This window comes from Gamsiella multidivaricata (genome assembly GCF_025024155.1).
Source record: "Gamsiella multidivaricata strain RSA 2152 chromosome Unknown BC939scaffold_56, whole genome shotgun sequence".
NCBI lineage: Eukaryota > Fungi > Mortierellomycota > Mortierellomycetes > Mortierellales > Mortierellaceae > Gamsiella > Gamsiella multidivaricata.
The window spans coordinates 18,738-42,435 of NW_026251764.1; the positions used below are offsets into that span (position 1 = coordinate 18,738).

A 23,698-nucleotide genomic window follows, 5' to 3' on the forward strand; every position below is an offset into this window, starting at 1 on the left:
CGCAAGATATCATTCTGGAGCCCAACGAATTACTCATCAAGCACCATCTCCGTTGCCCGTTCCTTCCTTGGCCTCTTCTGCGCATTCGACGTTGAAGGTCTTCGCAGGTAAGCTTCCAACTATGATTTCTATGTCTAAAAATCTGATCGCTGAGTGTTAAAAAGGAGCCTGCTGAGTAATACGTCCACTAGCACATTCTTGACGGCCATTGACTTGGAGATAAGAGCTGGCGCCTGTTCAGCCGTGATCTCTAGGGGAGGGTGTATACGTGTCCGCAACGTAAGCTCATCCTGTCTTTTTGATTTTCAACTCCAGGATGATTTTTAATTAGCGTTTTTGCGCAGCTTTCATTCGCATTTCTAATCAACAGCTTCACAATACCAAGAAAAGGAGAGCTGGAAGTGAGTTGGAGCAAGGCTATGTAGCCTTTTCCTCTGCAGATTACTAAGAAGGCAACGCTAGGGGAACGAGGTGCCTGCATGTCGCTCGTTTGCGAATGCGCCATCCGATCAAAAAAAAAAAAAAAAAAAAAAAGAGGAGTTCATGGATATGCAAACTTGAATGTTTGTTCGCAAACACAAGTAGCTTATTTTGGTTTAGAATAAGAAAATACATACCTGGATATGTTTACAGGGAGGCGGAGGGTATAGAAACCAAAACCGGTTTTTCTGAGCAGGATAATCCTTTGATATCAGGAACAGGGATAGACCAGGATTCGCAACGAGGAGCGACAACTCTTTCAACATTAGGCTTTGGGTGCCTGTTGTGGACCATCTCTCTGGTTCGTTGCTTACTTCGTTTAAGATTTTGACATAATAGCACAAATGAGGCTGTTTGTGGAGGAGGTTTATCTGCTCCTTTGCCAAACGAGCACGCTAGACTATCTACAGGCGGCGCTTACTGATTTGCAACAAAACCTCCACTGACTTTAGAGTTGACCGGGCTCGGCTTTCCTTCCCCTTCTGCTGCCTTGATTCCGCTTATCTTTCTCTGTATGGTGTATGTTTTGGAGGCGCTCTGTGTCCTATTTGTTTGTCCTTCGGCATAATGTAATTCCAAGGTCTAGGTTCACGCGTAGATGTCAAAATGCATTAGAATGTGCCTTTCTTATTGCTTCAATGTGAGTTGTAACCGCTTCGGAAGGATTCGATACAGAAGCAGTATTCTCTGTAGTGACTTTCATCTCGACCAGTTGCCTTGAACGGAAGCCTTTTTTTTTTTTTAATATTGCGCTTGAGAATGGACCAAGCTGTAAAGAAGATGTATCAATGTATCATTCTAGAAAATAGCCAGATCCCAGCCGCGCATGTTCCCCGTGAGCACAACATAGTGAAGAGGCGCGCACAGTCAGAGTGAGGAGCCTCAGGCTTCAACACCCTCAATTTGGTGGCACATGCAGTTAGGGAGCAACTCTCCGTAGCCGTACGAGTTTCTATCTTTCCTTAATTACATGCGGCAACTCTAAACCAGTTTCCCTTAATTGCACAAATGCTTCTTTGCACTCATATCCTCATCCTTCATCAGTAGCCTCATCAACAAGACAAGCCCAAGGAAAGCAACGACATCCACATCGACCCCCCTGTTCTCAAGCCAACAGGTTGACCGACCCATACGACTCTCGCAACTCTTTCGAATTTTATTACCCAAACTTATACGATGTCATCTGCAGGAGGACTCTCGAGGCGACGCGGCGGTGGCGGTGGTGGAGGAGGAGAGGATTCGGCCTATTCAACACCTGCAAACTCCTCATCGGGACCCAATACAGGAAATGGCAGGAACCAGAGTTTTCATCGCCTGTCTAGCTCAGATGCTAAAGTTGTCGCTGACCCGAGGGATCTGCAGATGGAGGACGAGAATAAAACCCAGCCGAAGTTGACGTTGATGGAGGAGGTGTTGCTTCTAGGTCTCAAAGATAAGCAGGTAATGCACTGCTGCTCTACAAAAAACATACACAAGAAGTCAGAAAAGGGCGCTGGAGGATATTTTTGGTACAACCTTCCAGGAGTGTTAATGTGCAGGAACCATTTTCTGGAGGCAACAAGGTCTATCGTGTGCACCAGCGATTCAAGCTAGGGCGTTTGCTTTTAGTTTTCTATGCCTTTCATGACTTGAGCCCTCATTACTGAACTCTCGCCACGGCGACGGGGCGCAGACGCCTTGAGGCATTTGCTGGACTTAGCATAGAAAACCAGGAGAGGCTGCAATATACTAACCCCGCATTGCGTTTATTCTTCTGTTATAGGGCTATCTCTCGTTCTGGAACGACAATATCTCCTACACCCTGCGAGGCTGCATTTTGATGGAGCTAGCCTTCCGTAACCGCATCGCCATGGTCAAGGACCCTAATCGCCGCAAATACCCCCTTGCCGATCGCTATATCGAAGTCGTGAGCGAGAAACTAACAGGCGAAGTCTTGCTGGACGAGGCATTGAAGATGATTGGATCGACACCAGAGAGAATGAGCGTAGGTCAATGGATCGATCTTATGAGTGGTAAGCAGCAGTGACCCATAACGTATAAGGTGCATCGTTTATCCTATTTTAACAGAACAGTTCACTAACAAAACTATGCTTTGCTCTTCGTTTATCATGATCGTTCAACACGTAGGCGAGACTTGGAATGTGATGAAGATCGGCTTCCAATTGAAGCAGGTGCGTGAGCGTCTAGCAAAGGGTCTGGTTGACAAGGGTGTGCTCCGGACAGAGAAGCGGAACTTCCTCATCTTCGACATGGCAACACACCCCGTCACAGATTCGGCCGTCAAGGAGGAGGTCGTCAAGAGAGCTTGTACAGCCCTGATCTCGCGGAATAACGGATCGGCACCAAGTCTCACGGACCGGGAATCACCTATTGCATACCAGCAACTCCGCACGGTGGCCATGGTCTGTGCAGCTTATGCGGCGAACGTGCTCGAGAATGCGCTCCTGTATCTGAACCATGAGATGCGCGAGCGCGCTTATACCAAGGTCGAAGAGCTCCTCAACGATTATAGCACTTTCCCCTTTGGATCTTCGGCCTCGAAGAACGAGACTACTGGCAAGGATCTGCAGATGGAGGTTATTGCAGCGGTGCTGAACGTATTTACCAAAATGGACAGCATTATATAGAAGCCCTCTTTCATTCTCTATGGGTCATTTTGTTTGTTTATGTACCTCTATCGCTTTCTGTCTTTCTTTCTCAAGATTTGCCTTATACACCATAATACATGCTTTCACTCTTGGCTCTTCGCCATTAAAGCAAGAAAAAAAAAGTTTGATCAGAGTTGCATGTAAAACGTGCCGTGCGTTTTATTTATCTGCTCATCCACCGCAGCTGGGACGACACCAACTTATCCGATTAGAAATGATCAGCTGCGACTGCAATAGCTGCCAAATCATCCATGACCCGATCTACGCCTGTTCCGATCTGCTTTGTCATTTCCTTTTGTCTGTTGGCCGGCAGATTGACGAACTCAAAGAGCAAATCGCCGTCTAGGATACCCTTGGCAGGGTTCGAGTTGAGGCGATCCTTGGACTGTAACAACCTAAACGCACGTGGGTTCAGTCCTGCATGATGTTGTACCCCATTAACAATCTGAGAGCTCAAGAGTGCTAAGCGCTTGCTGGTCTTTTCGGGGATCGGCGTGATCATGCATAGCCCACCGTCCAGCGTGCCGCAGAGCGTCAAATGACTGATGCCTTCATCTGAACCACTGAGAACGATCTTCGGGACCGCAATAGTGGTCTGGATTTGTGATCCAACATGATAGTCGCCGCGGCAGATCAGCTTCTGTCCACTGAATGATTGTACATCTAAGAGAGATATTTGAAATATGCAAAACGTTAGAGTTGTCCGTGCACAGTGGTAAAACGAGAGTAGCTGCAGTCGAGACGGCAATGTACGTACTATAGGGCGTGTACTGCAATAGACGAATATTCTTTTCGGCATCGGCCACAACGATATTTAGCGTCTGATTTTCGATTAAATAGCTCACGTTCATGGATTCCATAGGGTGGTAATCCTTGCCCAACAGTACCAACTTTGTAGGTTCATCCTAGGAGCGATGCGATAGAAGCTGTCAGCTGTAGCTCCTTAATAAAATTATGCAAGGTAACAAGTGAACCGAAGTTTCTGCTTACCTGGAACCCAATGAACCATACACTCTTGTAGGCGTCTGCGAGCATGATCGTGTTCTTGACCACCTTGACGCTCGTAACAAAGATCTGGACGTCAATGAATGCAATACCGGTCAAGGTCTCGTTGTCCTCGAAACTACGCACCAAGACCTTAGTACCAACGCAAGTCAATAGGTACCCGCAGATAGCAGCCATGGCCGTGACAGAGCCCTTGACCTCCTCGCTGTGAAGCAACTTTAGCTTGTGATCTGTCTGAGGGTTATCGGGCTCTGGTACGACATCAATAATATCGAAGATGTATATCTACGCATAACCCAATAAGAGACCAACGAAGGTTAGACATATGCTTGGAGGTCGACGCGACGATCACTCCATCCTTTATCGGGGCTAAGAAAGAAAGATAACATACCGTTCCACGCATGGCTGAATCTTCGCCCCTGATGTAGGATGTCCCTACAGCAATAAATTTCTTGCGGCCGGATGCATCCTGGCTAGACTCTAGACTTACAGTCTCAATACTCGTAACGATCTCGTATTCATTCAGCTCAAACCGGTCCACAGTTTCCCAAGTAACAGGCGACACTAGCTCTAATGTCTGTCTCTCAGAGAGGGGTCGAAATCCTGGCCCCGTAGGCTTGACTTTGAGATGACCGTTACTGTCGGCCGTACCGTTCAACACAGCATGCGTGTCTGGAGTTGCAGGTGTGGCAATGCCGCCGGCTGCTGTTGCTGTAGCCTGGTCGTGGACAGCGACGTTGTTCTCATCCTTCACTACGAATGGGTCTGGAATGGCCGTAACAGTGACATATGTTTGGGAGGTTGGGTGGTACACGATACGTCGCACAGCTTTTTTCAAAGGCACCTTGCGAATCGGCCAAGGCATGTCGTACTGAACGCCTTCATAAGGGAGCTGACTGATCCTCAAGTTCCCCTAAATGGAAGAGCAAAAGGCAAAGGTTAGTCAGCGTCTTTAACGTCTTCAATCCTATTTGATCACTTTGCCAAGAAGAAACGGTACCTCCGCGTTCAATGTTATGAAGCCGTGCTTGCAGTTGAGGTTATGGAATTGCGTGAAGCACCCAATCCTGCCATCACAGATCATAGGATGGACTCTTGGTAAACCCCTTCCACTGCTCATGATCCACAGGGGCGAGGTTCCTAAGACAAACACACCTTCATATCCAGCTACATCCGTAAAAGGGATCAGGTTTCTAGCTTTGCGCTGTCTCCTCCGCTCCTGCCGTTTGATCTCTCGCTCGACAGCGTCCCTAGAATCGTCTTCTGTGACATTTGCGTTCGATCGCTCATCCGGGTCCTCGTCTTCTGGGGTCTCGCGTGCCACGTTATCCAAGGGCACTTTTCTAAATCGAATTGCCAGCCGATCTGAGAAATCAATCTGCTTTCCTGCAGAGTCCAGCTCAACTGTGGGGAAGTGCTGATATGTTTTGTATACAGCAATATTGCCGCGGTATGTCCTCATCTATGGAAGCACATCGAGAGTACGAAGTTGTTACACACAGATAAAGGCGAAGCACTAGCACGTTGCGATCATTACGAGGATACATGTTCTCATGATCTGCTTACCACAAGATAGGTTTCCCTTTTTTCTTTAGCTCCCATGTTTGCCATAACCATCTCAGTGATCTCGCGAGCATGGCCAGCAGGCTTGGTATTTTGATGCGCAGGTGCATCTGGGAGGACGTCAGGCAAGAGATCAAAATGAGGGAAGAAGAACACCTCTTTGAAATCCGGCAGGCGATAGATCTAGATGGGTAAAAGATCCAGTTAGTTATCAATGACGATGTCAAACTCCAGCACTAATATATAACAGTAGCAAGAGAATGAGACGGACCTCGAGCGCGCCATCCGCTCGGTAAATGACACACCAATGTGTCGCCTGTAGAGACTGCCCCTCAGGATTGGCCATGCTCGCCTTGGCAGTGGACTGGACGTTCTCCATGTCTACATCGACCATGGGCACGTCGCCGTTGGTGCCTGGTGCAGCACCCATCTCAACATCGTCATCCTCTTCGCTTTCCTCTTCATCCTCTTCATCCATCGCAGGTCCATAGAGATCTAAATCAACGTCATCAACAATAGGCGCTGCTTCCTTCTTGGATTTCTTAGCACGCTTCTGCTTCTTGCCAACTGCTGCAGAGCTGGACAAAGTATTCGCAACCGAGGATCGTAGCGAAGCCATTGTCGGTGCTTCTTTCACAGTGAGCATTGTACTGAGTGTGTCCGCATAGACACAGCAACTCTTGATTGGCAAGCTCTAATAACGGCATTCATGCATTTATATGAAATGTACGTCAGAATTTAACGCGTTGCACTCGATTCATGTATCTCACAAACATAGCTGCGGACTTACACTGAGGACAGAGGTTTGGCTGACAATTGTCACATCCTTTGTGTTCATATCACCTTTGAGCAGAAGTGCTGATCCATCGTGGAGTTGTAGCAAAATATAGGGGTCGGCGATGCTAGCAGCCACAATAGAGAGGTGTTCTCCGATAGGGATCACTTGTCTGATCTTGCAGTCTAGAGCAACAACAATGAATCGCATATTATCAGTATCTTTGGTCTATCCATCCTAAGATTCAATAGTTAGCTCGGCAAAGAAGTCATCGTACCTGCATTGAGCAGACGCACCCCTCCGGAATAAACCTGCACTATTCTCGTTTCTTCCAGTAAAGACCCTATCGCAACTGTAGGCCCTTCGGAGTAGAACTGCGAGTTGGGCAGTTGACGCAAATCATCTCCAGAAGTCGCCAGCACCTGAGGGCCGTGTGAGATTGCAGTTTCCAAAATCCTGCGCAGTATTTACATTTCCTCAATACCATATTCAATACTTACCAATGTGCCCGTTTCCCTGGACACGATCAACAATTTGTCGTAGCTGTCCTCGGCGCCATCGCCTGTCTTGCGACTCTCATATTGCGACACACCCTCGAATATGATCTCTTTCCTGCAATAAACTGTCCACAACGAGTTGGATCCTGCTAAAGCATCTGTCGACCGCACAACATTTGGCCGGATGTTTCTCTATGTAATAGAATCCGAAAACAGCGTAAGTTTCCGGGCAAGCACCGGCATTGGTATTTATACAATTACCTAGATGTACCTGGAAGACCACAAGTGCGCCGTTTTGACCAGATCCTGTAGCAGCGACAAGCTCGTGTTGAGGAGGAAAGTCGGAGTGCTATAACGTAGAGTCATGTAAGCGAGTCGTTGATTCGATCGTGATTCTAGCGTTCCATTGAACAACCTGTCCACCTACCGATTCCTAAGTAAAGTAAGAAAAGGAGAACGGGTTCATAATGGTATTAGCTCCGATTGAAGTCCAGTAATAGAAATAGTAGATGGATTCGCTCAACATATTGCGCTACTTACATTGCTGGCCCTCTGCCCAATATCAAGGTCAAGTATAGGCCCTGTGTTGGTGAGAGTGTCGCAAATCTCAAACTGCCATTTCGATTCTCCTGCGTCCATGGCCGACTCGATCTCATCCTTAGACTTATCCGTCGGTTGATCCGTAATCGTCTCCACATCCTGTCCATAGAGTTCTAAGTGGAAGGTCGTTCGTCAGTGTCACAACATTAATTCAGAATATTTCAGAATGATAAATCTATGGTTGAATTCTTACCATCTTCCAAATCCATCGAGTTGATTGGAAACGCGGCAATTCGTTTCTTTTTCTATAAATGACTAGCGATATGAGTAAAAGCCACGCCGTGCCTTATCGACGATGAATTTCAGGCGTGTCATTGTTGTATTGCGTACCTTGACCTGATCTTTGGTGGAATACTTGATCAGCATCGAATCTGCATATCGGGACCCAGCAAAATAGTATCCAGAACCGAGGGAACATTTGCATGATGTCTGCATGCTTGTTCCCGCCTTCTCAATCTTGAACCCAGAGAGCGATCGCCCCTCCTGCTGCAGCCCAACCACATACATGTCGCCATTCCTCAGCGTGAACAGAATTTGGTCCGGTGCCAGAAAGACATGCTGTGAACCCTCCAATGCGATATCAAAATGATGTTGGTTTTGTAATGGAAATTCTGTCACCATAGGTGCATAGCCATTGACGCCCACGCCCATGCCTGTCGATCCCTGATCAAGATGAATAAGTGCATTTGCAGAGACAACCAAAAGTCCGCCGACAGGCTTTGGTACGGCAATGACCTTTGTGCAGTCGTAAGGGAGTTGGTCGATAGAATAAATGATGGGATAGACTTTGTGGGTTATGTCGAGCGAGACCACGACCAGAGAACAAGTATCCTTGCGCACTGGCAGACGGCTATGTGCAGAAAGAGGCAGATGTGGTGAGCGGTCAGCATCTTCTCAGCCAAGTCATCCATATCTATTGAAACGGTGTCATTGGAATGTACCCCGTCCACGTTTGCTGAGGGGAGAAAAGAATGGCAAGAGTCGGCTCGTAAAAATCATAGAGGAACACCATGTCAATGACATTCTTGATTCTAATATCAATATCAGACAGCGTCATGACATAGCTCGGCAGATATGGCCATTTCCTATTGATAAGTAATAGCAGCGACAAACGATACGTTGGTTACATCGCAGGAGCACACAACGAATTTCGGCCATTTTCAGTTAAAAAGACAAAGCCTTACTTTGATGCATCATCCTCTTCTCCAATTGAGGTCTCCTCCTGTCTAAAGGGTAACACGGCGAGTCGATCTCCATAAAATGCTAGGACAGCGCAGCGTCGCGATGGATCTACTCGGATCTCAGTCGGGTGTGAATTGTTCAAAAATTCTTGCTATCACCGGGATGACGGGCAAACAGGAAAGACTGTCAGAAACCGACTTTTGGAAGCCTGTTATGATAACATTTCCTGCTGCGATCTTTACCTTGTAGTCGTCTCGCTCATAGTAGTGGATCGAGACAGTGACAAGACAATGATTCGAGAATGACCATTCCAGCAAGGACATCTATGTGCAGTCAAGGCATGAGCAATAACATGGGATCGTTGTACGATTGTTGGTGAAAAACAGGCGCTTTATTAAAGAACCCTTCCCATACACACTTGTTAAGCAGTTGACAACCAAGTGGTCTGATTTGATGCTCCTGAGCTGCTTTAAAACGAACCTTGGCATCCTTGAAGCTGACCAAGATGCTGTCCAATCCGTGCTGGCCTGATGAACTTGTCCGGATCACTCCCATGGAAGTGATGATTCCATTCAGTCTATGCGTCGCCACCAGTTCCAATTTTGGTAGCTGATCAGCCTGCGCTGGCTCCGTGAAGTTATAGATCTCCAGCACAGTCGACTTCGAGACGATGACATTGAGTATATCTGGCCGCACAAAGTTGCATCGGACCACTCGCTCAATCCCTGTCGGAGAAAAGAGTTCCTTGGCGAGCGTGTACATGGACATTGCGTTGACGCCGTTGTTATCCAATCGAGATCACTTTTTTGCAGAGCACACTCCACAGGCTGGGGATAATTACTAAAGTCGAAGTACTGTGGGGTTCTTCAGTATCCTGAAAGATGGGCTGTCAGGATGTCGCGTTGGGTTTCCTGGTTTGTTTCAAGCAAGCACAGGCGATGTAGCAAAGAGGAAGTGATGTGAACACAGCCAACGCGCTCAAAGTGTTTGCTGGTGTGGCCAGCAGCCACCTCTTCAGACAAGATTCGATATTAAAATTCGAGAAGTAACTTGTATAAAGTGATAGTGTGAGCAAGAAGACCTTTGTGCTGATCGCGTGCACATAGTTTAAGTGATAATCAAGTCATTCGAACGGGGAGTTATTCTACAAACCTAGTTTATCTCTCTAAGGCAATACTGGCAAGAAACTGCCATTATCAACGTATACATTGTTGGATGAGGGTTATACCTGTCTTTGGAACCCGATAAGTTAAGTTCTTTTAGTTTATTATCGCCGTTCCCATCAATAGCGTCAGGAGATGTACAGACCAATATGGACTTCATCGCGCTTCTCGTGGAGCTAAAGAGGAAAGATGGTACTTAAACAAAGGGCCACACAGTATTAAAGATTCCTCTATCCATGCCAGTGAACTTGTTAAAAGCAGCCTAGGACAGATCCAGCTGTCCGAAGCTGGAGTGCTGGTGCTACAGCTCATCCCTGTTCGCTTTCGGCGACTTTGTAGAGCAGGAGGCGCAGAGTCAGGCTGTAGGCATGGATCTTGAGCTACCCATCGGCTTGCAGAGCTCTATGAACACGTACTCCCCCGCCCGAGTAGTGCTGTCCTTGATCAGGATATTTTTCGGACCGTCCGAACATTCTGGTGGCCTTTTGATTCTCAAAACAGCCTCAGCTACTTTTCGTTGATCAAGTAGAAGTTGCCCCTACAGGTAGGCATCGAAAGATATGTGAAGCGTTTAGGACGGCAGCTTGGTAAAAAGGACTCAGCATAGAACACTGGCTCATGAACTGAGGACTTGTCATAGCCATCGATCGTTCCCAAAAAAGCCGCTCCTTCCTGTGTCATCGCCCATTCTGGATTCCAAGCGCTGATCTATGTAAAGACGAAGTATATCGGAATGAAAGGTACTAAGGAACAAAATGTAAAGGAGTAGGAAGACAGTTATGGTTGGTTTAAGGAAAAGCGCGCTTCTGCCTACCAAACTGGTTGTAAGATCAAAAAGGGACGGACAGAAGAGTTGGGGAATCGGATGGGTTGGATTCAAAGTGCCAAAGCTTGATGACAAAAAGCTCATAGAGATGCGGACAACGAACCCCCAGTCAATGTACCCCTGGCTCTCAGAAGAGTGTTGAAATCAAATGCTGTTGCTTTTTGTTATGGGGCTGATCTCTCTTTTTTTCACATATTTTAGCTGTGCCTGGCGGGACTATAGCGCAGCGACTGGTACGCGTTTTGTTGCAGACGCAGTACGCGATTTGATCAAGGACCTGATATGGTAGCTTCATTGTGCTGCTGTACCGCCATTCGCACTCAAACGCTGGTATAATTTTCTTTCGCCATGAAAAAGCATATGATGTAGAGAGGGATGAATGGAGCGAGCTCACATTTGTCAAGATGGATGGCTCGCAGAGCTTTATCATACCAGCCAGAGCTGATGATAACGCGACAGGGCAATTCAATTCAGTTCCTCATTTGTTCCTTGTTCCTGCTCTTCTTTCGCGTCGTTATCATATTCAGCAGAGTCCTCCCTCCGCACAAGTCGGACTTAATTAAACTGAAACCGACAGGGCTGGTCTTTGGTCTGCGCGCCACGCTCGATCGATCCCAGATGAAGATTTAAAACCATTCCTACCCGAATGTGATAATAGCAGAAGCAACAGAATAAGGAGGAAATATCTTAGCAGGACTAAATAAGAAAGATAACTTCATCCGTATCAGAATCTCTAATTCTTTCTAGGTCATAACATTTCCTTGTCCCTGTGTCTGTCCCTGCCCCTGACTACCCCTGTTTCAGTTGGCGAATAAGAATCAATAAGTTTTGTGGGGCGCGTTTCTGGACAACAAGACGCGTTCTGCATGTTTTTTGACTCTTTTAAAGAAATGAAAAAGGTGAATAATGATGCAGGAAGTATTCAATATTAGTTTTGTATTTATGCGGCTGTCAATTGAAATGGCCTCCGGATATGTTTGTGCTGTGCTCTCTTTTTGCGGGGCCACAAGCGCACTGCTCACTATTGTAAAGAGGGAACGAGCCAGGAGGGGAAGAAAATTTAAAAAATGAGAATGGAGGGCATTTGGCCAAATAGAAGGAACGCGTGCTGCACACAGGAGATAAAGTAGGAGCATTTCTCAGGCACTGCCACAGTTGCGCGGGTAACTATTCAACGCATCGGCTAACCTTGTTTACATTGATGTGAGTGAGAGCGATGGATCGTATATCAACCCCTGTCTTCACCCCCTCTCGGACCTCAAGCCCATCTCATTCGACAACATCTTGGTCGCTAGATCGCAGGGACGATGACTGAAGCGCAGGGAACCAATGGCGAACTTCAGTATTCTATACCGCAGCTAAGAAATTCCAAGGCATGCGAGCGATGTGGAAAGACCTTCTTCCAGACTAAGAAGACGAACTGCTACAATTGCGGTAGGATGCATGCATTGGATTAGTCTATTTCAGTCTGTAGTAGCGTTGTAACGCTTGTTCAATTGGTATGCAGGTGTCCAGTTATGCGTCGACTGCAGTAAGTACAAGACCAAGCTTAAGAAGTTCGGCTACAGCGGATAATGAGATGAGTGCATGTGGATGACTGAATGAAGATGAGGGATGCTGGGAAACAGCGATGACTTATCTTGTTTTGGTGTTCTAGGGACGTGTGTTGTTGCGCATATTGCGCCTACTTCCTGCAAGGCAAGCAGATTGAAATACAGCATGATGCCATGTGGGATATCAAGTCCTATGTATTTGTCATTAACGCATCCATGTCTTGGTGAACAGTGTATGCGCTTGACGAGAAAGGGCTGAAGGGCCTCAGCATCAAGACCCTGAAGCGGTACCTACAGGCCTACAACATTAACACTCACGGCATGCTTGAGAAGGACGGTAAGGATGGACTAGACGGCGTCTTCCTGTAGCTGTGGTTGTGGGGTTGGGTATGAGCTGACTCCCAAGGATGAATCTTTGGTACTAGAACTGATCAAGGCCATTATGGCGCACCGTCCTATTCCCGAGGTATCAGAAGTCTACTTCCGGACCCATACGCCAGAAACCGTTGACGAATGGGCATCCTTGCACGACGAGTTCACGAGCGGCACAGCAGCCTCGATGTCCGGCGGATCATATCTCGACAAGTTCTTTGCAAAGCTCAGGATCAAGGATGATGCCCTTGCAGCAAAACCTCAGGCACAGTCTTCATCTCAGCAGCGACCGGAACCAGGAGCGGCATCAGCACCAGCATCAAAACCAACGGGACCAGTACCATCCAAGGAGCCCAAGACTCCACCTTCGACCCCTCCTCGGCCGCACAGTGTATCGCAACCTCAGCAGAAGCCTCAAGCCCATCCTCAAGCCCAGCAGCAATCCCAGCAGCAACAAAAACCTCAAATTCAATCAACTGGTGCATATCCATATCCACATATGCAAACACCACCGAAACCGGAAGGGACTTCCACATATACCCAAGTGCCGCCACCACCCAAAGGGCCATACTGGACCAGGACAATGCCAACCCCAAATATTCCAAGATACAATCCCTCTGGAGGTCCACTGCCCTTTGTCCCTCCTACTGCAGCACAACAGCAGGCATATGGAGCGCATTCACCTGGGGCTTACCCACCTGGGGTGTACCAGACGTCTTCACAGCCGTACCAGGCGTATCCGGTGTATTCGCAAGAAATACCAACAAGCTATCATACGTTCCCATCACACCAGTATCCACAGTACGACCCATTCCAGCAACAACAGTACCCGCACCAACATCAGCGTCCGTTCTCGTCTACCCAGCATCCTTACCACCAACAGTATCCTCAGTACCAGCAATATCAGCAGCATTTTCAGCAGCAACAGCATCATCAACATCACCAGCAACAACATCAGCAACAGCATCAAGCGTATCCGCAGGCCCAACCTCAGCCTCAGCCAAGTCGGCCTCCACCTTCTTCAGGGACCAGCACCTCTTCGGGGTACTCTTCTGGCTCATATCGTCCGAGTACAGCGTACACCTCCTCGTCGACCACCTCAGGATCTGCACATCAGAGTAATACCGCATCGGCAACTCCTCCAAGGCCAACACCGACTCCCCAGGCGACTCCCCAGGCGACTCCCCAGGCGACCCCACAGCCGACATCAACTCCACGTCCGACTTCCGGCTCTTCTCGTCCAACTCCAGATCCCCCACAATCTGCACCAAATCCTCCACAGGCAACACAAGGACCTCCACCATCCAGTGGCCTTCGTAGGCCTGAGGACCGCAATGAGTACCCCTCATCTTTTTCTCAGACTGGCCCAAAAACCACTTCACAGAGCGTTCTGCCTCCTTCAAGAAACAGACAATCGACCCGCGGTCCGCAAATTCCGCATAGCGATTCGCAGCTGTGCCTTGAAGATATCACGTCGACGACAGTTGATCTGAAAGAGCTGCCAGTCAAAGTCATCAAGTCTTTGTTGGACGCGAGTTGCGTTTCCTATAAGGGGATCGTGGAGAAGGAAGATCTGGTCAAGCGTCTGCAGTCCTTGATCGACCATACTAGGTTGGGACAAGAAAAACTCAAGAGTGAACAGGAAGGTGGGTCCAAGGGTCAGGCTTCGTCCACAGCAGGACCAGCGGCAAGCACCAGCGCATCATACGAGGACGATAGTACCTGCAAGATCTGCTATGATGCGCCTTTGGACTGCGTGATGCTCAATTGCGGCCATTTATCAACGTGCATGGATTGGTATGGATGCAGCTCCATTTCTTTTATTGCAGTTATTGTTATTCCATTTAACTAACTTTTTTTCTTTTTTCTTTTTTTAGTGGCAAACAAATTATGGATAAAGATCGAGCCTGTCCCATCTGCAGAGAATACATTCTCAAACTTCTCCAGGTCTTCAGAGCTTGAGTGGCGCTCCGATGAATTAGCTCACGCCAATCTATTATCTGCTACTTCGGTCCCATTCATTAATGGATTATCTCAATATCGACCTCTTCAATCACGTCCTCAGCCGCTTTCCCGTAAAAGTACACGAAGGCCTTTCTGATTTTGTCCAGCCGGATATTGAGCACTGGGTGTGTTGCCTCCACTACATTCGCTGCTGAACCAACTACACAGAGCTTGTCGATACTCTCAGTCCAAAGCAGGATGGAAAGCGCGCCCGAGGCAATGTTTTTCAAGTCATGTCGAAAAGAGATCTGGTGCTGTGATACCGACAGACCACTTAGGCAATAGCATGTATGGTAGTAGTCGACCGATCTAGACAAGAATAAATCCGCGTTAATTTCATCGCACTGTACGCAAGGACGATTGTTGGAGTAAGATGCGGGTTGATCCTAACTTTGATGGCTTATCACGGAGACCACCCCATTTGCTCTGACATGCTACCAGCAAGTACTCCTGCAGTGCATCTAGAAGAAGAAACAAACACAAACGCCATTAGATACACCATATCCATTGCGTTGTAAAGCAATGAGGCGTAGCATGTACATCTCGCCATATAGCCACATACCTCGGTCATAGATGAAATCCAGAACGTTCTTATCCTGGTCCAGATTCTCAAGCATCTTGCCAATGATAGGGAAGACGCCGCCCATCCAGAACGAATAGCAGCCATCGACCAACTTGTTGGTCCTTCCCTGGAATCCTCCCTCAAGCGACATCTGTCGACTCGCACTCCATTTTACCAATGTATCAACATTTAATACATCAGTCCGACCTAACAGCTCCAACGCTGCTAATGCACAAAACGTGTATCCTCCATGCGCTTCAGTTCCCGGGACTGCGCCCAATCCGCCTTCGTAAGTCTGACACCGTCCAATGAACTCTGCAACGCCCTGTTCTAGTTCCGGTGTGCGAATGTTCGTAATCGTCGCCGCTGACATGGCACAATAACTTCCTCGGACATCAATCTCGCCACCAACCATCATTTTGAATGACCCATCTTCCTGCTTCACACGCATCAAGAACTCCAACAGTGTCGTGCGGTTGATCGCATCATAAGCTTCCTTAGTCCCAATGATGGCCAATGCATTCACCGCAGCATATGTTGGCGCCAAATGTGCCTCCTGTCCAGGCCCACCAGCAAATCCTCCAGTCTCGCACTGCATGTGACGAAGGGTCGAGACGGTTCTTTGTGCCAATTGTTCTGGGATCTTGTGTCCAAGGAGGTCCAGCGATTGAAGCATCCAATAGCAGAGCCATGGTTTGCTAGCGTCCAGAGCGGTCCAGTACCATTCCAGGGAGTCGATTCCACCGAGGATATATTCTACATGGCGAAGTCTCTTGAGTTCAAGGCTAATGCATCGTTGATTCGATGTAGGGCGCAATTGGTCAGTCCTTGATACCCCCATCCTGGCAGTAGATGCATATTTTGAGAAGCGCAGATCATAGCCTACCCTGCAATTGGCTTTGGCATAGGGTTCTCTTGGGTATATGAAAAGAAGGCGCCACGAATACTCTTCTCGGTCTGGAGCTGCAGTTCCATCGGCGATATCCAGTAGCTCTTAGTTAGTTTTTTGAAATTGCCGTATAAACAAAAGGGTCCTGGAAGATTCACATCCCAAGTTGCTCTATACCTGGACTTCGGACGAGCCCGTTGGGAAGTCGTCGTCTTTGTATCCATATGACTGCAGATCCCCTTCGCGGTTCAGGACGCCCATGATGAATATGGAGGTGTTCAAAAGGAATGTGGAGATTGCACGGTGTCCAGACGCGCGCACGTAACCCCTTGCGCAGGTCACACGTGATTCATATCCAACGTTTCCCCGTACAGGTCTGATCCGCTATATAGGAGCGCTCGATATTTGCCGTGCTGTTAGGATCATACATCGTCTCGATCCACATGGAGGCGAGCTTTGATGGTGCACAGGCATTTGGAAATATGACATTAAAAATGACTCAAGAAACGCGATAGTTTACCTTCTTAAAAGAGTTGTTTGAAGGACGTGTACTTTGATGACAAACCTTTCTACTGTTGAGGCTTCCGTTCCCATATATAAGTACAGCTGGCCTTGCAGCCTTACAGTGGATGGCATCACCGGGACCTGAAAGCCTCAACGCTCCCATGAAGCACCTAATCTCCCTCGGCCTGCGCTCCCTTAGTTCTCTCCCGGTTTCACCTCTTAAGCAGTTTGGAGACGTAGACACCGCTCAGAAGGTCTTGTGAGTACCACCAACGCCTCAAACCGTCCTTGTGTGACGACAAGGTCGGCAATGACTTGTCCGATAGGGGTTCCTCTACCTTCAAGATACTCAGGAGTACGATCGGAGGTTGATCCACTTGGCTCTCTTGAACAGAAATCTTGATCCACTGCGGCGCGTCAACTATAGCGTTTGGTGAGTACAGGGCTGCGCGTCGTGCCTTGAGTATCCCCACTGCATTTTCCGGTTGAGTATCAATTGCACCACTGTGTCCTCGTAGTCTTCCCCATGACCTCTACGATTGATGACGGTGCTGAAGTCTGGGTTTGTAGTACTTGGTTGACTGTCATGGTCGCCTGATGCCAAACACCATTAAGTTCGCTCATAGGCCATTGGTCGAAAGATAATCCAAAAGGCGTACCTCATATTGTGATATAGTGGGTGGGATTTGAGCTCTTTGGTATAGAGCATGCTGGAGTAGTGCAATTGAGTTTAGACTGCACAGGATAGGATGGGAATAAAAAGCAGTTCTATTTGTCTTCCTTATGATATGATGTTGGTAGTATAGTTACCCTGCATCTCGCTACCCTGCCCATACTGGCACCACCCCCAAAAGGGCCATGGTGTTACTCTGCTATGTCGCTTCATTGACATATGAGATCAAGTTGTGGGATTCGATGGAACGCAAGAAACTAGTTGTTGAGCACGCACGACATCTAGTGGTGGAAGAAGAAAAGCACAAGTCCCGCCCTGCTCGTGCTGAGCGATGCGTATGAAGGCCAGTTGTAGCAGGGTATACCAAGGATGTAGTGGTACAGCGAGAGTGAAATAATCGGTACTTTCTGTTCAGAAGGGGTAACGTCGACACATGTTTCACCAATAAGTTTATGGGGATGTAAAAGGACTAAGAGTCAGCCATTAATGAGTTCGGGAGCAATGGTTATGGGCCCAAGACAAGTGCAAGATCCAAGCTAGACATAACATCCACGACAGAGATAGCACCCAAGGCGCCGTAGCTTACAAGACTCTTTGACCATCGCAAGCACTGGGCTTGGCCTTGGGTCTCAGCGCACTTCACAGCTGATATGTAATCAACTCAAAGAGTTGGGATTCGCAGTAGCGTGAAGTAGTCGCTAGTTCCGACATCTCTGTTACAGGTTGTTCAAGGTAGTCACAGAGAAGGTATCACTGGAAGTGATGACCACGAGGTGCTTCAAGCTCAGGCATGCCAAGACAAACAGAAGAAATCCACAGCACAAATCAGCGTTACCTTGGAATTTTTGCCCTGCATCAGATGGGGATCCAGGATAGTCTATTGCATATAGCGCGATAGGCTTTTTTTTTTTTTTTTTGCTACCTGATCGACCTTTTATGGACCGCTAGGACGTTGTTACCGAACCAAGTTGCGCGCGTCTTCTTAAGGGGCTTCTATATCCCTATTCACACTCTACTCTACATACCAATGCATGTAACTTGCGGTGGTCTAAATAGAGTAGGGAATAGACTAAACGTGGGGCCTGAGGGGCAGTAATGAAGCGATGCCTTGGATGGAGAGAGTGCAATAGCGTATGAAATAAATCACGTTCGTTATCCGAGCTGCAATGCTATCGTCCCTTGCTCGTGTACTTAACTTAGTGGATGATCAATAAGGATTTATTCTAGGCAGTCAGACCTCAAAGAGCGCAACAATCCCTAAAAGTTGGTTCTGCACAGGATCAAACGGACATTAAGCACCTCTGTGGGTTCAGCTATCGCAGAGGACGAATCGGAACTGGACTCGCAGGAGGTCCAGATTTTGTAGAGTCCTTGGCGTCTCGAACGCTGTCAGGTTGGAAAATGTTGCAGGATCCACGATCAGATACGGAAGATCCACCATATCGGCGCCGTGGGTTGTGTTGTTAGGCGTGTTTGGCGACGTGCCGATCCCTCGTTTTTGAACTCCGTGCTCGGTTAAGCCCTTGGATGCTCCATGTGAGTGTTGAGGTCCACTAAAGCGTGGTTTTTGCTGCTTCGGGAGGCGCGACTGCTCGTGTGAATGTCGCTGTTGTGGCATTCTGGCGAGACGCGGTTCGTCTCTGCTTGATTTCAGTTTTCTCTCATGAGTCATCGTAGGATATGGTCCACGCGTAACAGACTTTGTCGAGCTGGATGCCTTGGGCAGCACTGTTGCATTTTGCAAACGCTTTGTCGATGTGGGTATGTACTCAGTCCTTGAGGGGATGGAAGACGGCACCGATATGGCTATAGGCTGAAATTGGGAGCTGGTCACATTGATGGCTGACGGAGGAGGGGATGTTGACGCACTTGAGCAGGAGACAAGGTCGCCCAGTATCCGGACTCTAGTCTTGTACAGAAACTCGTTTCTGGAGATATCGATGCAACTATTGCACAAGGATGGCCAATTATGAGGCAGAGCAATTCCAAAGGACTCAGGATGCTATTTTGCCATTACAGATGGTTTAAAAATATGCGTTTGATATGAGTGCTGAAATCCTTTCTTCCTTTCTTTCTTTCTTTCCTCCTTTTTTTCGCCGCTGTAGAAGAAGAACTAACCAAGAACGCAAAGTACTCGTTGCCGAAATGGTCAAAGTCACATTTGTTGTCAAAGCAGTCTGGCTGAACGGGTCCTATCCAGACTGGTATCTTGGCTGCCGTCTGTAGTTTGTCCACGAGTGATCGCGATCTTATTCTATCGCCGTCGGCTCTTCGGTTCAGCTTTGGTTGATGAAATTGCTGAATATCCTTGACGACTACAATTTGGGCCTCCATAATGGCGTCTGCTAAACTCTCCGGCAAGTTGTCCGATACTTGATGGCGATCTCTGATCTTCCCTGAAGCTGTCAGTCCGATGGCTATGATGATGAGTGCACCAAGCACAGTCGTGGCCAGGTACTGAAGTGTCGCGAGAAGGCCTGGCCCGGTACAGAGTAGATGTCTCCATCGAGCTCGTGAAAACACACTCCCTGGAAGCCTACGATCGTCCCACCACATGTCCTTCTCGTTCGATGTAATTGAGTCTAGTTGGCGGTCTCGAAGCGGCAGGCCCATGATCCCAAACTCTAAGATGGGCGGCGTCCTGTTTCGATTTTCTAGCGAAGAACTATGCGTCCCTTCCTGCCGCTCCGGGCTATAACATGGACCGTTCGAGCGGTGTCCCCCCGTATCTATATTATGGTCCTCCTGTGCTTTATTACCTTGCTGCTGCTCCTGAAGTGTTCGATCTGGTGACCGATTATTCCGAGAAAACGCTAGACGACCTTGCAATTGAAGTCGCTCCATGATCTGCCCTACATTATGTGACCAAGGCGATGTCGGGCTTCGAACTGGCGTAGATCGCTCTTGGCGAGGTGTCGTTGATGGTGTTGAAAGGTTTACGGAGGTGCCGTCTGGTATGATAATCCTCGGTACGATTGGTCTGTGATCCTTGAGTGTCTTCGAGACTTCTGGTGGGTTATTGGAGCCGCTCTCATCAAAGTTAGAGGGTGGTGTAGTACCAGTAGTGGTATCCTGCGTGTTTCCATTGTCCTCAGTTTTGACGTTGAAAGTGCTGTTGTAGTTTGAAGAGCTTGCAGAAGATGCAGGGTTGCTATCCTGAATATCTTTGACGTTCAAACTGTCAGATGTTGGACGACGAGGACAAAGTCTAGCGATTGTGGAGGATACAAAAGGCCTTATCGACTTGTCGGATGCAGTAGACTCCGCTGGAGATGATTGCAGGGAGCCCCCGCTTCTGTATTCGCTTTGGCGTGCTGCTCCTGGCCATACCTGATGCGGTGGTATTGCTTCTACTCTCGTTACGGTCGAGGGTGAGCCTTGTTCCGACTGCGAATGAGATGCTGAGGGTAAGAGTGAATCGACTTTGGACGAGCTTGTGATGATATTGGAATGGATGGAATGCTCGGCAGGCTGCTCTGTTGTTGTAGACAACAGTGCACAAGGTCCCTGGGCTGAAGAGACAGCAGTCTTGTATCTCCATGTCCTTGATCTCCGAAGAGACTCCGACCGGCGACTCATAGCACTAAGATGATCTTCAGAATAGGTCGCTGGTTTGCATGAGTGCCTCCAATAAACGAAGGTATCGTCGTCATGATCGTCCATCCGATCCAAGTCCTGGTTGGTGTCGCAGTTCAATAGCGGATCCATTTTTTCTTTCCAATGTAATCTCTACTACGATATGATAGAAAGGAAGGTTACCAACGAGAGTTTGGAGGATATGGTTGAGGAAGCAAGAAAAAAGAGGGCAATGTTGTAACCACCACACTTGTCCCACCTCCCAATTGACAGTTCTGTGCAGTTGCAGCCCAGCGAATGCTTGAGCATGAATACTGCTTTAAGGTGATGTCTTTATTAGCACACGCATTTTTGCTACAGTACCGTAAGGAAGTAGGAGTATGGACACGAAAGGCAGAGCAGTAAAGGAGAATCTTTTGACTTCATGCAGGCTGGAGGAAAGAAAGGAAAAGAGGGTGGCGAGTATAGTGAGAGGATTTGATGCTGAACGCGCTCTACTGCTTTCGTGATATGGTGTCCCAGGCACCAAGGGCCAACGAATATTGGGCGTAGGCATTTTGCTTCTTGAAGTGCTTGCATATCACGTGTAGCTTGTTTGAATTATATAGCCTTCTCTCTGTAAGGGAGACACATTCGATCAACAAGCAGCTACAGCTTTTATTCACGGACCAGCGATGCCATTGTTGATTCTCAGTGGACTGCCATCAAGTGGAAAGACAAGGAGGGCACAGGAGCTCAAGTCGTTCTTGGAGAGTCGTCTTGCTACTCAGACACAGGACGATTCAGCAGCCAAACCAAAGGAGTACCGCATCCATATTTTGAATGACGAATCACTGAACCTCAGCAAGCACGTTTCCTACAACACAGCTGCGGACGAAAAGAAGGCGCGGGGCGCACTCATGTCAGCAGTGGAGAGGTTCTTGTCGAAGGACGATATTGTGATTGTCGACAGTTTAAACTATATCAAGGGTTTCCGCTACCAGCTTTACTGTGTCGCACGAGCCATTGGAACACCCCACTGTGTGGTAAGCGCTCGAAACGAGGCAGAAAGCAGAGTTTACTAGTTGCAACAGCCGTAACTTTAGCAGCATAGAGATCCAATGAACGGCATCACGATGGATCTTAAAGAACAAAAATGTTAATCTGCTACTAACAATTCCTAGTTTGCTTTGTTCTGATCTATGTTAGGTGTTCTGTGCATGCCTTCCTGAAAAGGCCAGAGGATGGAATAGCACTTCAGGCGCATACCCAGAGAGTGTCTTCGAGGAACTTGTTGTACGGTTCGAGGAACCAGACTCGAGGACAAAGTGGGATTCGCCATTGTTTGTGGTAGTGCCAGAGGATGAAAAATTGCCCGAGGACGAGATCTGGGACGCATTAATCTTGAAGAAGGCGAAACCACCAAATCTATCGACTGTCGTAGTAAGCATACCAGCCAATACAAATTCGTGAGAGGGTATGTGGGGTGTTCCTTGACGTTAACTGCATTTATTATTTCTCTTTGTCATGCTCAATTGCACTCGGTTTTCCGCAGAAAGTGGTCAAGGAAACTAATTATCTATACGAGTTTGATCAGACGACCCAGAATGTGATCCAAGCAATCCTGGACGCACAAAAATCCGGCGATCCGACTAGACAGATCAAGGCACCGTTGTCGAACATCCTGCTGCAACTTCCACCGACAAGAGTCGTCACCCTCAGCGAGTTGCGTCGGCTCCGCCGGCAGTTTACGTCCATTAACAAGATGCATACGCTGTTGGACATGAGCCGTGTCGCTGAGGGCTTTGTAGAGTACCTCAACCAAAACCTGAACAACTAGAGTGGGGTCAACCGTCTCTCACGCACTGAGCCATCTTTGGGTCTTTCTTTTTATGATAATAGGCTAAAATAAACGAATATCGTATCGACGGTAACGTCCCAGACGGGGTAATCGATGTTTCCTGACCTGTCGGTGTCGCGCTATGGTTCTCAAAAACAATGCATACAGATATTGGGGATGCTGGGATGTTAGGAACAGCGACTAATCGTCGTGAACGGTGGCCTTGTCCGAGGTGGCGGCTAGATGGTCTTCAAGGCCAGGAGAATCGGGGCAAATTTTGACAAGAAAAAAAAAATCGAGTTCGAGATCAAAGCACGTATGCAGTATTACTTGCCGAGACAATGAAAGAAGAAATATTTCATTGAACACATCGGTTACTTATGCTTGTACGTTCCTTATGATCTTCAGGATATCACAGTAATGATCTACAAGATCTCCGCGAAAGATCTAGCTGGGAGTCGCGGTGCAAGTACAAATCTCACCTGCAGCAATCACTTCTATCGACGTCGACGCTGTTACAGCCTTTCCCATTGCTACCACCGTTTTCATCGCCGCACCGTCCCTTGATGACAACCATCTATCACTCATAAAACTTGAACTCGACGGCTTTCGCCCAGCACGCAAAGTTCTTGTTTGCGTCCCCAAGCAGCTTCTGGAATTGGTACGCGTCGAAATCGTCGCTTAAACTGTGCCCAATTCTAACTGCTTTCGCTGCTCGCTTCATGGTTCCCTTTGGCAATCGTATCTGGTTTTTCAACTGTCCTTGTAACTAGTCCGTTTTCCTCAATGACGGTCTCCCTGGCCTTGTCCGCCGCGAGTTTCTTCGTTTGGCAACATTTAGTGGCGTACCTCTTGATTGGCGGGGCAGACCCTTAACCATTCGGTCGATTCCTTGGCTCTTTCGGTTTTCTTGATCTCGATCTCCCATTCCCTCATCCTTTCTTTCATCCTTCCTCACTCTCCTCCATTCACATCGCACCGGTGTCTATCATAATCTTGCGTATCCA

At 48.0% G+C, this 23,698-nt stretch overlaps 6 protein-coding genes across 6 annotated transcripts; 3 read left to right on the forward strand and 3 right to left on the reverse strand.

The window, feature by feature from the left end:
- Positions 1 to 1,656: 1,656 nt before the first annotated feature.
- On the forward strand, positions 1,657 to 3,107 carry BC939DRAFT_505347 (Golgi phosphoprotein 3-domain-containing protein; the record flags this gene model as incomplete). Its single annotated transcript, XM_051560649.1, has 3 exons — positions 1,657 to 1,920; positions 2,243 to 2,492; positions 2,608 to 3,107. 3 exons carry the CDS (start codon positions 1,657 to 1,659, stop codon positions 3,105 to 3,107), a joined length of 1,014 nt encoding a protein of 337 aa, XP_051409697.1.
- A 157-nt stretch (positions 3,108 to 3,264) lies between these two features.
- On the reverse strand, positions 3,265 to 9,707 carry BC939DRAFT_458906 (CPSF A subunit region-domain-containing protein). Its single transcript, XM_051556666.1, has 19 exons — positions 9,231 to 9,707; positions 8,993 to 9,073; positions 8,753 to 8,901; positions 8,510 to 8,653; positions 7,899 to 8,418; positions 7,762 to 7,813; positions 7,509 to 7,681; positions 7,481 to 7,485; positions 7,240 to 7,318; positions 6,972 to 7,160; positions 6,749 to 6,893; positions 6,487 to 6,656; positions 5,968 to 6,390; positions 5,700 to 5,879; positions 5,134 to 5,595; positions 4,525 to 5,046; positions 4,119 to 4,418; positions 3,886 to 4,033; positions 3,265 to 3,791 (listed from the first exon to the last, which is right to left on the reverse strand). Exons 1-19 carry the CDS (start codon positions 9,516 to 9,518, stop codon positions 3,337 to 3,339), a joined length of 4,485 nt encoding a protein of 1,494 aa, XP_051409698.1. The 5' UTR covers positions 9,519 to 9,707; the 3' UTR covers positions 3,265 to 3,336.
- A 2,339-nt stretch (positions 9,708 to 12,046) lies between these two features.
- BC939DRAFT_479233 (uncharacterized protein) lies at positions 12,047 to 14,626 on the forward strand (the record flags this gene model as incomplete). The annotated part of the gene is made up of 6 exons (XM_051558831.1): positions 12,047 to 12,173; positions 12,247 to 12,270; positions 12,525 to 12,629; positions 12,718 to 13,465; positions 14,276 to 14,461; positions 14,542 to 14,626. 6 exons carry the CDS (start codon positions 12,047 to 12,049, stop codon positions 14,624 to 14,626), a joined length of 1,275 nt encoding a protein of 424 aa, XP_051409699.1.
- Positions 14,452 to 16,404, reverse strand: BC939DRAFT_458915 (terpenoid cyclases/protein prenyltransferase alpha-alpha toroid). Its single transcript, XM_051556667.1, has 5 exons — positions 16,297 to 16,404; positions 16,117 to 16,193; positions 15,231 to 16,015; positions 15,060 to 15,129; positions 14,452 to 14,977 (listed from the first exon to the last, which is right to left on the reverse strand). Exons 1-5 carry the CDS (start codon positions 16,378 to 16,380, stop codon positions 14,686 to 14,688), a joined length of 1,308 nt encoding a protein of 435 aa, XP_051409700.1. The 5' UTR covers positions 16,381 to 16,404; the 3' UTR covers positions 14,452 to 14,685.
- A 2,201-nt stretch (positions 16,405 to 18,605) lies between these two features.
- On the reverse strand, positions 18,606 to 21,060 carry BC939DRAFT_494915 (uncharacterized protein; the record flags this gene model as incomplete). The annotated part of the gene is made up of 3 exons (XM_051559617.1): positions 20,056 to 21,060; positions 19,415 to 19,713; positions 18,606 to 19,298 (listed from the first exon to the last, which is right to left on the reverse strand). Exons 1-3 carry the CDS (start codon positions 21,002 to 21,004, stop codon positions 18,606 to 18,608), a joined length of 1,941 nt encoding a protein of 646 aa, XP_051409701.1. The 5' UTR covers positions 21,005 to 21,060.
- A 412-nt stretch (positions 21,061 to 21,472) lies between these two features.
- BC939DRAFT_494916 (protein KTI12) lies at positions 21,473 to 22,691 on the forward strand (the record flags this gene model as incomplete). Its single annotated transcript, XM_051559618.1, has 3 exons — positions 21,473 to 21,897; positions 22,061 to 22,294; positions 22,407 to 22,691. The coding sequence occupies exons 1-3, from the start codon at positions 21,547 to 21,549 to the stop codon at positions 22,689 to 22,691; spliced, it is 870 nt and encodes a 289-aa protein (XP_051409702.1). The 5' UTR covers positions 21,473 to 21,546.
- Positions 22,692 to 23,698: the final 1,007 nt, after the last annotated feature.